The 13,882-nt window shown below is 39.5% G+C and overlaps 1 protein-coding gene across 2 annotated transcripts in view; it reads left to right on the forward strand.

The window, feature by feature from the left end:
• Nucleotides 1-1,303: 1,303 nt before the first annotated feature.
• The window catches only part of LOC144031924 (uncharacterized), a 39,962-nt gene continuing 27,383 nt past the window's right edge, over nucleotides 1,304-13,882 (forward strand). For both annotated transcript variants that reach the window (XM_077539460.1, XM_077539461.1), the window contains exons 1-3: nucleotides 1,304-1,392; nucleotides 4,732-5,037; nucleotides 5,265-5,558. In XM_077539460.1, the coding sequence (XP_077395586.1) occupies nucleotides 1,335-1,392; nucleotides 4,732-5,037; nucleotides 5,265-5,558 (658 nt within the window). In that variant the 5' untranslated portion in view covers nucleotides 1,304-1,334. The remainder of the gene's footprint in view (nucleotides 1,393-4,731; nucleotides 5,038-5,264; nucleotides 5,559-13,882) is intronic.

The following is a 13,882-nucleotide window of genomic DNA, read 5'->3' on the forward strand; positions in this document are numbered from 1 at the left end:
ATAAATAATTAATCTTTGGTAAAACTTTCATTTTTATAGTAGCTATCCGTCCTATTAAAGAGATCGGAAGATTATTCCAGCGCTCCAGGTCACTACGGATACTATCCAATAATGGTGAAAAATTTAAAGAAGTTAATTCAGTTAACTTAGGTGAAATTTTAACACCTAAGTATTTTAAATTACCTGTAGGAAAGGAGTAGTGTGGATCCTGACTTGTAGGATTCCATGAATTTTCTGTAATAGGTAATAATGTTGATTTTGTCCAGTTAATAGAGTAATCTGATAAGTGAGAGAATTTAGTTATTAATTTAAATGCTTCCCCTAGCGAGATAGCAGGTTCTTCTAAATAGAGTAATATATCATCGGCATATAGATTAATTTTATGTTCTATTGTCCCGGAGTGGATTCCTTGGATCCGTCTATCCTGACGTATAGCTAATGCAAGCGGCTCAATAAATATAGCAAATAATAAAGGAGAAATTGGGCACCCTTGTCTTGTTCCCCTTTGTAAAGTAAAACTCTGTGATGTAATCCCATTAGTAGTAACTGTAGCTTTAGGAGAATCATATAATATTGAGACCCATTGAATGAATGACTCCCCGAAGCCGAATTTATTTAAGACAGCAAAGAGGAAGGACCAGTTAACTTTATCGAATGCTTTTTCTGCATCCAGCGAAATAACAACTGCCTTTTTATCATACCGCTGTGACATACTAATCAAGTTAAAGAGTCTCCTAATATTATTAGTAGAATGACGACCTTTAATAAAACCTGTTTGATCACTATGAATAATTGTCGAGATTACCGTCTCTAATCGAGATGCCAAGGCCTTAGAAAGACCTTCAGTTCTGGCGTGGAAACAAGAGTTCCATATTACATTTTAATGTCCATTAAAATATATTTCAAAAATCACAATTAATACAATATACAGAACGATGTTGTATGTGTCAGTTTTACTGTCAACTGTGAATGGACAATGAAGAAGAGCTGCTTCAAAACTCTTATTTGGATAGCTATGTGAGCAAGTGTGAGAAAAAAATGTTACAAAATACTTTGATTATCATTATTGTTTTTAATTAATTAGTTTATCTCATTTTTTAAAAGTGTTTAAATACGTTTCATGGGTGGAATTTGTTGTTGGCTAGCTCATCAAAAAAATAACATCTCAGGCGCTGTGCAGTTTGTCCTTTTGGGCACCTCCGCCTTTACACACTAACTAAACATTAACTATTGGATGCAATGACAATAAAGATAAAGATTGGAACTTTACACTGTCACCTGACAAGCAAAAAATTGGTTTCATTTCAAATAGACCTACTGGATGGTTCCATTTCATGTTTATCATGGCCAACCGGCATCTATTGGTTTATTTTTTGGTTAATCTTGCTTTTGGTAAGTTCTGTCATTACTTTTTTAAAAATGTTTTATTTATATTTGTGTTAATTACAATGTTTGTTCTATTCGCTGTTCTTTAATAGAGTCAAGAGTGTAAAGTTTGTTATATTGTTTCTGTAAGTCCATGATTCTGTGCCTTCGTTCTTCACCTTCCTGTTTTGTTGTCCTGGGAAATATAATCATATCTAATTGTATCCCAATTGGCGGGGGCAATCCTGAACACTTTTATAAAGAAAATAGACATCAATCCATTACTTACAGGGAAAATATATACATGGTTGAATTTTATGTGTACATTGTATTTAACTGTAGCGTAAATAAAAATAAAAATCCCAAAAGTATTTTATTGTTTAAGGAACTATGCTATGGTATTTATCCGTGAAGTACCTTCAACATCTATTAAATTCTGGGCGTGCACACATGGTGGGTGTGACCCAAAGAAGCAGTCAAGTGGAGTACTGTATTTGATGTTGTCAGAAGTTTGAGTATTAAAAAAAAAATTACAAATAAATAAAGTCTGAGTATTGGGTACGGTATGTGCACAGATTTGAGTTTGTCCAGCAGTGTGCATCAGTGATCCATAAATAGTAAACTATTATTTCAAATACATGTGCATGAAAACATTATGAATAGCCATAGTCTGTTTTACCGGAGTCATGTTTGCTGTGACGTTCATTTTGAATCTGTTGTTATGATCATAAGTTAGCATGAGTAGTGCACCAGACTACTGAGAGTCAAAATAAATGTGTTAACCGGAAATGCTGTCAGCTGATGAAATGTTGCTGTTTGAACATTGTTTTGATAAAAATGCTTTGTACACTGTACATTTTTATCCTATGTGTGCATTGACTAGTCCTTTTTTGTCCATGTCTTGTAGAAAACCACTCTCACAACTCTATAAACATAAGCATGAAGAGAGAATTATACTGAAATATTGTTAAAGTAAAAGCAAGAAAAGCTGCACATTTGTCCAAGGTTTTCTGTTTTACCTTTGCTAAAATGAGTTGCACGTAGCCCAGCAACAAAATTGCAGTTGGTGAAAATATATGGCTGCTGAGTAAAAATTCAATGTCAAACCCTGCTTGTGAGATATGCGTTTATGCAGCCCTTTAAAAAGAGGGAGTTAAAGGTTAAAGGGATCGAAAGAGCATATCGTAAATGGGAGGTGTGCATATACAGGACTGTCCCAGAAAATTAGAATATTGTGGTAAAGTCCATTATTTTCTGTAATGCAATTAAATAAGCAAAAATGGCATACATTCTGGATTCATTACAAAGCAACTGAAATATTGCAAACTTTTTATTATTTTAATATTTCTGATTATGGCTTACAGCTTAAGAAAACTCAAATATCGTATCTCAAAATATTAGAATATTTCCTCAGACCAAGTAAAAAAAAAAAAAGTCATAATCAGCAATATTAAAACAATAAAAGGCTTGCAATATTTCAGTTGTTTTGTAATGAATCCAGAATGTATGGCATTTTTGCTTATTTAATTGCATTACAGAAAATAATGGACTTTATCACAATATTCTACTTTTCTGAGACAATCCTGTATAGCTACATGACAGAAAAGGTACCGAGTCCTGGCTCAGTCTGAAGCTTTGATTATCACTTAATTACCAACTCAAAAATAAACACACAATAATTGTTAAATATTTTCTGACGCTGGCAATGCTTACTCCATACATAACACTTGGTTTCCCATAAATAAATAAATAAATAAATAAATAAATAAATTTGTACATTGTCTATGTTTTTTCAACTGGAATAGGACCATTTTACGGAGCCCCTAAAGTGACATGGTAGGAAAAAAAACAAAAAAAACTTTGTGTTCCCTCGCAAAGATTGCGAAGGCACGCAAAGATTGCGTACCCTCGCAAAAAACTTGGCGTTCTCTCGCAATCTTTGGGAGGGAACGCAAAGTTGTTTTGGAAGGGAACGCAATCTTTGCGTTCCCTCGCAAAGACGCAAAGATGTTTTGCGAGGGATCGCAAAGTTTTTTGCGAGGGCACGTCACCTTAGGGGCTATGTACCATTTTTCACTGCTGAATCAAAAAATGTTAGCCAAAAATCCAATCTTCTGACTAAATTGTTTACCAGTAGAATTATGTGACATTATCTTTTGGTTTTCATTAATATTTTTCATCCTAAAATTGTTTAGGAAGGGGGAACAAAATCCTTTTAAAATAGAATGTATTAATTAAATGGTACAATCTTGAAATGAAAAAAATTGAACATTATGTTATCATTGTGTAAACCGTCGGTCTCTTCGTACCACTTGAATGTTCAACAGCAAGGATGCCTCTCTTCAGAGTCCAACAATAATCAACCATCATGGCCGCTAAATTTTTTACACCAGTGGTGTCATCCGCCTCGTCCCCCATGCAGTATAACAACGTATTGATTATATTGGATAGGGGCTCTCGAAGACCGAAATTGGGCACCGCTGATTTACACGATGTCTTTCGTTTGTGTATTTTGTTGGCTTTTTCATTTTTAAAACCAAACTTCCATGCATTGGATTAGACAAATCTCCATTATGAGTCCTCATGTCTGATTTTCAAATGGACACGTTCGCAATATTTATTAACTGCATCCATGCATTTTGAATTTAAATGAAGAAATGAATAGTATACACGCAACGACTTAAATTATTGTATTTGAGGTTGTCAAATCAGTGTCAGGTGAGTGACGGCTCGTTTCCTGTCGTGATTTTTTAAGATGCAGCATATGTCAGTATTCAGTGACAGAGTATTGACATAGTATCAATACAGTTTTGCTATGTGTCGAAACGGTACATGACGCCTCATCGACCCATAGGCGTCATGTACTGTTACTTGGGTCTTTATGTGAGATGAGGAAAATGCAAACAATGAGACTGCAAACAAACATGCATACATCAGATGTAAGATATTCTTCTGCATTATAAAAATAGAAACTACTTCCTGCAGTGCCACTGCTAAGAACTGGATGAATGAAGAAAATTGAGAGGAAGAGATAATTATTTTTGCAACCTTACTGTTTGTTTATTAAAAGGTAGAAGAGATTCAAACACCCATTTTCAATTATTATTATCATTATATCTCATGGCTGGTGGCCGGGTCTAGTCCAACCAACCACCCCACTGAGGGAAATCACGCAAAGCCGCCCACACCATAGGCCAGTCCGCTCCTGTTTTATTGCCATTTAACAGCGTCAAGATATTAAAATTGGAAAGTAAATCTATCAGTCAAACTTGTTTGTTATTCAGTTCTATGCTACACTGTGCAATATTGTACTTTGCATTTATATTAATGCTGCTTTTATCTATCTGTGTCTGTCTATCCATCCAGCTGCCCCCCCAGATTCTGAACGAGTTCTGAAATACGTGCTCAAGGGTGACGCGATACACTTGGTGCCAACCATCCGTGGACAACCTCAAGTAATTATGTGGACACGTGGTGATGGCAGAAGTGTGGCATTCCTTGACGAATTGGGGGAGTTAAAGTTCCCTGAATACAAGAACAGGATCACTCTGGACCACAACACGGCAGAACTCACCATCAAAGATGCCACATATGAAGACAGTGGAAACTATGACTTGAAGTTGAAGATAAACAATAAGGATCATCGTTTAAAGTACAAAATTGAGGTTACAGGTAAGTTTGTCTTTCCATCCATGCTTTGATTAACACAAAAACAGAATAGTGCAATCAAATGCTTTTGTTGAATTTGGGTCTATTATTAGTCATCGATGTGGGCATATTATTGTCTCAAACTTGTTTGTTATTCAGTTATATGCTATACTGTGCAATATTGTACTTTGTATATATATGAATGCTGCTTTTATCCATCTGTCTGTCTATCCATCCTGCCTCTTTCCCAGATTCTGCACAAGTTCTTAAATATGTACTCAAGGGACAAGAGATACACTTGGTGCCACCCATTTTTGGACAACCCCATTTGATTATTTGGGTCCGTTATGATGGCAGACATGTGGTTGTGTTTGACCTCATGAGAGTGTTAATATCCCCTGAATACAAGAACAGGGTCACTCTGGACCACAACACAGCAGAACTGACCATCAAAAATGCAACATATGAAGACAGTGGAAACTATGACTTAAAGTTGATGATAAACAATGAGCATCATCGTGTCAAGTATAGAATTGAGGTTATAGGTAAGTTTATGCTTCTTGCCATGCTTGGATTAACACAAAAACAGTATTGTGCAATCAGACTCATCAATGTAAACAGGGCATATTGTTGTGTGATGGTACGTTTGCACATTCGATCCTTTTTATTTTGAAGTAATACATCTGCCTTTGAGCCTGTATCTCACTGAGAGGCACATGCTTGAGAGCGTGTGCGCATGTAGCGAGTGTTACTTTTTCGGAAGGCTTCATTCAATGTTGCAAAGACACTCTCAAACCGTTTGAGTTGAACATGTTCAAAATTTCTCTGCGACAAGAAAAGCATTAGGGCCTTGCGTTTGTGCCATAGAGTCTAATCATTTATTATTTAGTGACGTTTTCCTCAAATTCGGTATACTCTGCCCAGTCGTTCACTACATTTTGTATATAAAATAAAGTGTACAATTATTATAAAATAGGGAGTGAGGGGGGTCGAAAATAACATCTTGGGTCTTTCTCATGATGTGCTATTTCTTTGAGCGCATTGTATTTTATACTCCAGTTCTAAAGAGGGAAGCACATTTTGTTATGGGCTGGAATAAATGTCAGACAACTTTGAGGAAGGAGTGGAGTACACACCGGACTGATCAGCAGTTAATTGCAGGGCACGTTTCAATAATTCACACAGTCTTCAATGAACCTAACACGCATGTGTTGTAGTGCCGTGTTTCATATAATGAGCTTGGTGTCAGATTATATATTCATATCATTTATTTAACAAATAACATGTAAAAAGATTTTCCCTTAATTTACATACTGAGCCACATAGGTCTCAAAAATATGTGTGGCAAACGAAACCCGCAAATCTTCACAGCACACCAATAAAAACAAATGTAATATCAAAACATAGCACTGCAAACAACACCTGATATAGCACTAAAACCCTTTGGTGGCCCCACCGTGGCCAATCGGGCATCAGCTGCCCAGCTAGCAAAATTCCTCAGGCTCATATATGGGCCACATGCTTGCGTTTGTTCTGGCCCAGTATACGGCTGGGTCCCTGGGCCAAGACCGGCCCACACACGGCAAGACGTTCCGGTTCAACATGAATGGGCCTGACATGGGCCAGTGTATTTTTAATAACAGAAAAAGGCTGTGGCTCACTTCTGGCCCACATGCTGTCTTACTTTAGGTAGCCTATAATAAATTGGCCCACCTCTGGCCCACACACGGCATACCGATATTAACTGAAAACTCTACTGTTGGCCCAGGTCTGGCCCATACACTATAAACCGATCAATTTAAGATGTGCTGCCGGCCCAAACCTGGCCCATGCACTGCATGAAAGATTGTGTTGTCATGGAGATCTTGTGTCCCATCCACACTCTAAAAAGAGAATTGTTGAACTAATTAAAGATTACAAATTGAACTGTTGACCAATTAAAAAAATGCTTCAATTGTTAACGTATTACTGAATTAAGTTAGTCCAAAGTGAATATATTAAGTTTAATTGATTATAAGTTCATTAAATTTAATACTTTGAATTAGAGTCATTTTTTAGATTAATATATTTAATTTAATGAACTCATAACTAATTAAACTTAATATTCACTTTGGACTAACTTCAATTGAGTGTTACCAGTTGAAGCAATTTTTTAAGTTGGTCAACAATTCAATTCATAATCTTAAATTCGTTCAACAATTCTGTTTTAAGAGTGCAGTCTTTTTTTTTTTTAGTATTTCTGAAATACTGAAACATGACACTCCAGATTGACGTTAAAAATTTAGATAAAGCCCATTTAAAAGTGCTAAAATGGCAAGTGGTCCCTTGCTTTGATATTATTGATATTAATAAAATACTCTTGAGTAGTATTTCAGCATTTCAGAAACACCAGTGAAAAATGCAGCAATACATATAGTAAACACTAGTTAGTGCAACACAAGACCTGATATCTGTATATGTACATGAATGTTTCTGTGACGATTAAAAATATACAAGTACATGAATACACCAAAAGTGACCAAAGGTGATCAATTTATTACTAAACACAGCAACAACAGGAGCTAATTTATTACTTAAAACATCCACAACAACAAGTTACTGTTCAACAACGCAACAAAATATGCTAATTTACAGACAAACCCCAATTTAACTGTCACTCAATCTGAGTCGCCGTTTTTCCCCCCTTCTCTGTCTTCTGCGAGCTGCAACCATCTCTTCATATGGCTCTCTATTTCGTCTTGTGAGGCTGTTGTTGTGAGGGGGCTCTTTCTGACACCAGCTGAAATAGACAACCATTTAATAAAGAAACATTTTGTTAGTACAATGCAAATACAATGTGGCAAAATTATTTGACCCTGCAGAATTTTAAACAGATTGAAAAATCTGAATATTTACCAATTAGGACAGCCTTTAATTGCAGAGATGACATTGATGTTTTCCCATTTACTCCTCTCCAATTCGTCTCCAGGCTGTTTGAGATCGTCTGCTTCATTAAACACCACTCTTTCACGTCACATCCCCGATAAGACTCAAGTGGTTTATCTAAAAGGATAAAGTAGTTTATTTGAGTGTGAGAAGACAAAATGATTAGGTTGAGAGAGTTAAGTCAAGGGTACCGCAACATACTGTATATTATTATCTGAAATTTGGGTCAATGTGGCCAGAAAGCTAAAAAATTGAGAATTGCTAAAAATGATATACAGGACGGTACGCAAATATGTTTGAGTAAGTTCAGTGTATATGTGCATGTGCTGCATTAGTTACTAGGGCTGGATGATTATGGAAAACGATCATCTATTTCTGATTGAGATTGAAATCACAATTAATCAAATAATTATTCATCAATTTCTTTTTGTCAAGTACAACAACCTAACCTTATAAATATATGAAATTAAAGCTTCTTGCAATTTCATTCATTTCAAATATAAGCATTGCATTATCATCTTTATTATCGTATTTATTTTATTTTTTGTGCTATGTCATATGGAAATGTGTGTTAGTATGATAAAAACAAAAAAGTCCTTGGATCAAGTATTTGTATCCTTCAATTTTGAGGAAAATCCTCTTAAATACCTTAAAATATCACAATGCATACCCTTTAAAACTACATGTAACAAAGAATCACTTACAGGTTGTAGTTAAGGATTCTTGAGGAGTCCTTGTTGATGTGTGCATTGGCTGGGACCATGGGTTAGGATTATCTTGAAAGAAATTTAGATTTTAGCATAAAAATAATTTTTAAAAATGACATAAAAAACATGGGCAAATGATTTTAAAAAATGAATTAAATGAACAGGAAACATTTATGACATAACCAATATGAAAACGCGATGCCATAAATTCAAAACAGAAATTTCCTTAAAAATGTTTTGTGATTGGGCTAGTATAGACCATCTAAAAATCACACAATATAGCAGCCATCCATACATTATCTGAACTCCTTATCATCCTTTATCATCCCTGATGTCTTTGGGCTAGTTTCCATACAAAATAACCTGCAAATTAATCACCTAATGTTATGCAGAATTCACGTGAGTTCACATCTTTCCGCAACTGTCCCACCTCATCTCAATTTACTCAGCAAACTCACATATGGGCGATGTACCGTAATGTCACTCACGTAGGTTACAGAAGTGCACCTGCGGCTGCCCGCCAATTGAAATAGCTTGCACAAGTTAGAACATTTGAAATATGATTTACAATTCTCTAGAGTTCTAGGCAGTTTGTCCCATTAAGCTACATTTCGATAGTTTTGTAAGTGCTTGATTTAATCACGGTGTGGTCTAGTGAAGTGAATGGCATTTTTGTTTTTTTGTTTTTTGGTGGGGGTGGATAATCCCAACAGAGGAACTTCGGTATCTTATTTATTACTCTAGCTAGCTAGCTAACTTTACCACACCGGAACAGATGCTATTTTAGCTCATAAAAAAAAGTGTTCAACCACACGCCCGGTATTTCACAAACATCCGTGACAACATTTCAATGATACGAATGTAGCGATAATTGGGTCGTCTTTTGGACGAATTAATAATCTGGACGTTACAGAGGTAAATTGTATTTACCTCAATAACCTCTGGGGCACCACGTTTGTTTTTGCTTTGTATTAACAGGAGCAAACAACGACCAAAATCCTTCTTTCATCAGTCATTGATAATCTAAAGTCGCCACACTCGATATTCAGTGGTTCGTTGTACTAACAAAAGAATAATAATCCACTCGGAAACACAGATGACTTAGGCGGAATAAAGTTTATAAAACATGCATTTATTCACGATTGCTACACTACAGAATCAAAATACTGCCTATCTAACTATTCTACCGTCAGAAGAAAAGAAATAAAATAAAGCGAATGAAAATAAGGAAGGAATGCGAATGAATAAAGAAACAGGGAAAAGAGAAAATTTGACCTGCCAGATTTGTGATGTTTCAAACGTAAGTGGCACACAGTGGATACGCCGAGGTAGAAATCAAGCGCACTTACGAGCCCTGGAGTTGCGTAGCAACGAACAGAAGTGGCGGCCCTTTTGACAAGGGGGAAAAAAGAGTCAATGTTCGTTGAAAAATGCAAGGAAAAAAAAAGTTTATTCCACAGGTTAGCGAGGGAGCCGCGCCAGGGGCCTGACGTAGTTGCGCGGCTCGTCCCTTGATTGGTTGGTCGACTTGGCGAGGTTGGTTCTGCTGGGCAGCTGTCCGAGCTCAGGTGTTGCAGCTCGGTCAGTACGCGCCTGCGTACGGGGAAGGCCAGCCGTTGGAGGTGAGCTAGCACCGCGGCGGGGCACCACCGACTAGCAGTTGAGGTGCTGAGCGGCTGAGGTGCGCAACCTTGAGTCCGGGGTACGTTGCAAGTGTACCCCGGGGCCGCGAAGGTCGGGCGGGTAAGCACCGATAGTGGAACAAAAAAAATAAACAAAAAAAACAAAAGAGTCTTTAGTCAGCGTTGCAGTTTGCACTTGCTTTGGCGTGGCGTGGCGCGAGGATCCGATCTCGTTAACGGATCCTGCCAGGAAAGAAAAAGCCACGTGGTTTGCAAGTTTCTTAGACAAAAGAGTTCGAGCAGCCTGGCTGGCCCACTTGCAAGTCGGGCCAGAGTTTTTGGAAGAGGCTTGTGAGAGCAGGAGGGCAAAAGAGAAGAGAGAACGGGCAGTGGTCTGCTCGTGTTTTTATAGTCTCTGGGTGGGGCGAGCAGGTGAAGGCACACCCTTCTGTTCGCTCGCGCAGACTCTCAGAGGAAAATTATTAAAAAGATTAATAATTTGGCATTAAATTTGGTCAGTCTGGCAAATCAGTTTTCCCACACAACCCGTTTAACACACATTGTAATTAATGCATCATAAACTAACTTGTGAGGTAACTTCTACTTGTCTAATCTGACTGAACTGAGAGACATTGATTATCTTTCATTCTTTATGGAGTACACATGAAATAGGATGTTCATACACACAAAGATATAACATGAATCATTCGTAGTTCAGTTGTCTGTCAAGAATTATTATGATATAAATGTGTAAAATGCGGTTACTTATGTGAATTGTCACTAAGGATAGTTCCAAGTTTCGCCACTTGGAGGTGTTGTTGCTCCATCTAGACGTTCCAGGAAGGGCGAGGCGCCAGAGTATCCTTTTGTGATTGATAAGAAGTCATGAACATTCCTTTGATCGGTCATTTGTGTATTCCAAACCATTGGAGCCATTTGTTCGGGCTCCGAGCAGACTGCTGGAAATACACTCCTTTGGCAGACGCATAAATTCCTTTGTCACCTGGTCAGCGGCTTCAAAAGAGTTTTGTTGGTGGCAAGGACCACCTGTAGAGCTGACCAGGCTGGATCCTGTCTGGGCATTGGCATATTCATGCACTGCAGAGAATTTGCTTCAAGAGAAGCAAACTAAAAAAAAAATTAGAGGGTGGAATGGACCTAGGCAATAGTTGTTACAGACCCCCCTTCGTCAAGCGGGATGAATCTTCAGGATGTCCAGGTTGGCGGGTCCAGATGATGCGTGGCCAGGGTCCAGGCCACGGTCAGACGGCCGGAGTCCCACTCACGCTCTGCTGCAACACTCAAGACATACCACTGGTGCCACTTTTCCCTAACCTCTGCCTGGTTATGTGTATGCAGGGTACGTCTGTGTGTTTTCAATGTGTCTCTATGTGTATTCAGTTAACAGTGTGTCTAACTTGGTACTGTGTCAGCTAACTGAGGGACTCGGGTCCCAAAACAGGCGCGGGCCTGGGAAAGACGCAAGACGCGAAATTCCAAACAAAAGAAAAGGAAGAAAACTTTTCCTAAGGCTATAAGGCTAGTATCATATTATGAGTAACTAGGGGAAACGAACAGCAAATTAAAGAAAAGAGAGAGAGAACGAGAAAAGAGGCTGTCGCCTTCTAAAACTCAAAAACCCGGGACTATACTCAGGCCATAACTCTCTTATAAAGACGGGGAGGTTGTCTCAGGCACCTGCGTGTCGGTGCAAATCTCCACCCCTGGGGGTGTTCGTCAAAAAAAAAAAAAGTCTTAGGTCGGTTAGCGCGACACTATCGTTGCTAGGTACTTAGCTATCGCGTCTTCCTATGGCGTAATTAAACACCCAAAAAGTCGTGCGTTATCCAAGAATAACTGAAGGGAAAAGGGAAAGAAAGGGAGGAGGGGAGAAAAGGGAGCAAAAGGAAGGAAAAAAAAAAAAATCAGAGTATCCTTGGCAGTTGCGCTAGACTAAGGGAAGGAAGGCAAAGGGGCTTAGTTAGATTAGCTAGACTCACTAACGCTTTAAAAAGAGTACTCTGACCTGCTTTTGAAGGCCTTAAGTACGGGGGAGCTTTTCATGGCTAGCAAAAACTGATTTCACGCAGCATACCATTCATAAGTATCATAACACCTTGAGTGTACATAATCTTTTGAATTTGAGTTGCAAATCATTTTGTAGTTGTCTAGTCTAGTTCTGCATAATGCTATCGGTGTTACAGCTAGGACCGTATCCTTAAGTGTTGCACCAAGCGTCTGCAAATAAGTAGCAAAACACAGTATGCTAACCTCTCGCAATCAACAAAGACAAGCGGATTAGCGTCGCTCGGTATGGTATCACTGAGGGGTTCGGTAGGTGCAGCGGGGTGTTGACCCCCCTTTTGCACGTGTGATACTTTCAAACATCGTAGTCAGCGAGGTCGGTCGGCGGAATTTGGCACGTCTGTCGAAGGTGGCGGTTGGGTCGCTGACTCGGAGTCGGCTGGTGACCCCCCTTTGTCAGTTCCGCACGTATGCTGGTCCTGAGATTCGCTCGATCGCGTTCTCAGACGTTCAAACCCGCAGTGACTTTTGATCTGGTTTCGGTGGACCCACCTCAGTTGGTCCCCCTGACGTCCTTTATTCATCCTAATTTGATAGGCGACGGGTGACAGTTTGTCGACGATTTCATGTGGTCCTGACCACCGGGGAAGAAATTTTCGGGCGATGCCCCTCTGGGCACGCGGAGTATTAGCATTTGGTTGCGCGAACAAGTAATACCATACTCGATCACCTATTTCAAACTCGGTTTGTGAGGCTTTCCTATCGTAGTAGGTTTTCTGACCTTCTGCACTTTGCTTAAGCCGTTGTTGGGCAAATGCAAACGTGGCTCGGAGGTGGGCTTGCAAGTCCTCCACGTACTGGGAGGCCGTGTATGCCGTGGCTAGGTTTGTTTCGCCTGGCTGGTACATCAGGTGCAGGGGGAGCGTCATTCGCCGTCCGGTCATCATTTCAAAAGGGGCCACCCCTGTGGATTCGTGAGGGGTGGCTCGAATTGCCATGAGGATCAGTGGGAGTCGGGTGTCCCAGTCCCGATGGTTGGAAACAACAAACTTTTTCAGCAAATTTACCACGGTGCGATTAGTCCGCTCCACCTGTCCTGATGACTGCGGGTGATGGCTAATATGCAACTGGGCCTTGATTCCGAGCATTTGCCAAAGTTGTTGCATCACCTCGGCTGTGAAGTGGGTTCCCCTGTCTGAGTTAACCCGTGAGGGCAACCCAAAACGGGAGAACACGTGGTTCATCAGCAGGCATGCAGTGGTGTGTGCGGTGTCGTTTGGAGCAGGCAGGCATTCTACCCACTTGGTGAACGCGCAAACTACTGTAAGAAAGTATTTGTTCCCTCTCAGAGATCTGACCAGTGGTCCCACCCAATCAATTTGGAGATCAGACCATGGGAAGTTGACTCCTTTCTGTTGGAGTGGTGCTCGGTGACTCGGGTTTGCTGGCTGAAACTGGCAGCAAACCAGGCATCCTTTGATGTAGGTTGCTACATCATTATGCATGCGCGGCCAGTATGCCACCTGTTGTAGTGCGGTGAGAGTGGCCTTGAATCCGCGGTGGCCTGCATAAGGCGCGTCGTGGGCGTAT

The sequence above is a fragment of the Festucalex cinctus genome, chromosome 12 (assembly GCF_051991245.1).
Source record: "Festucalex cinctus isolate MCC-2025b chromosome 12, RoL_Fcin_1.0, whole genome shotgun sequence".
NCBI classification, from domain to species: Eukaryota; Metazoa; Chordata; class Actinopteri; order Syngnathiformes; family Syngnathidae; genus Festucalex; species Festucalex cinctus.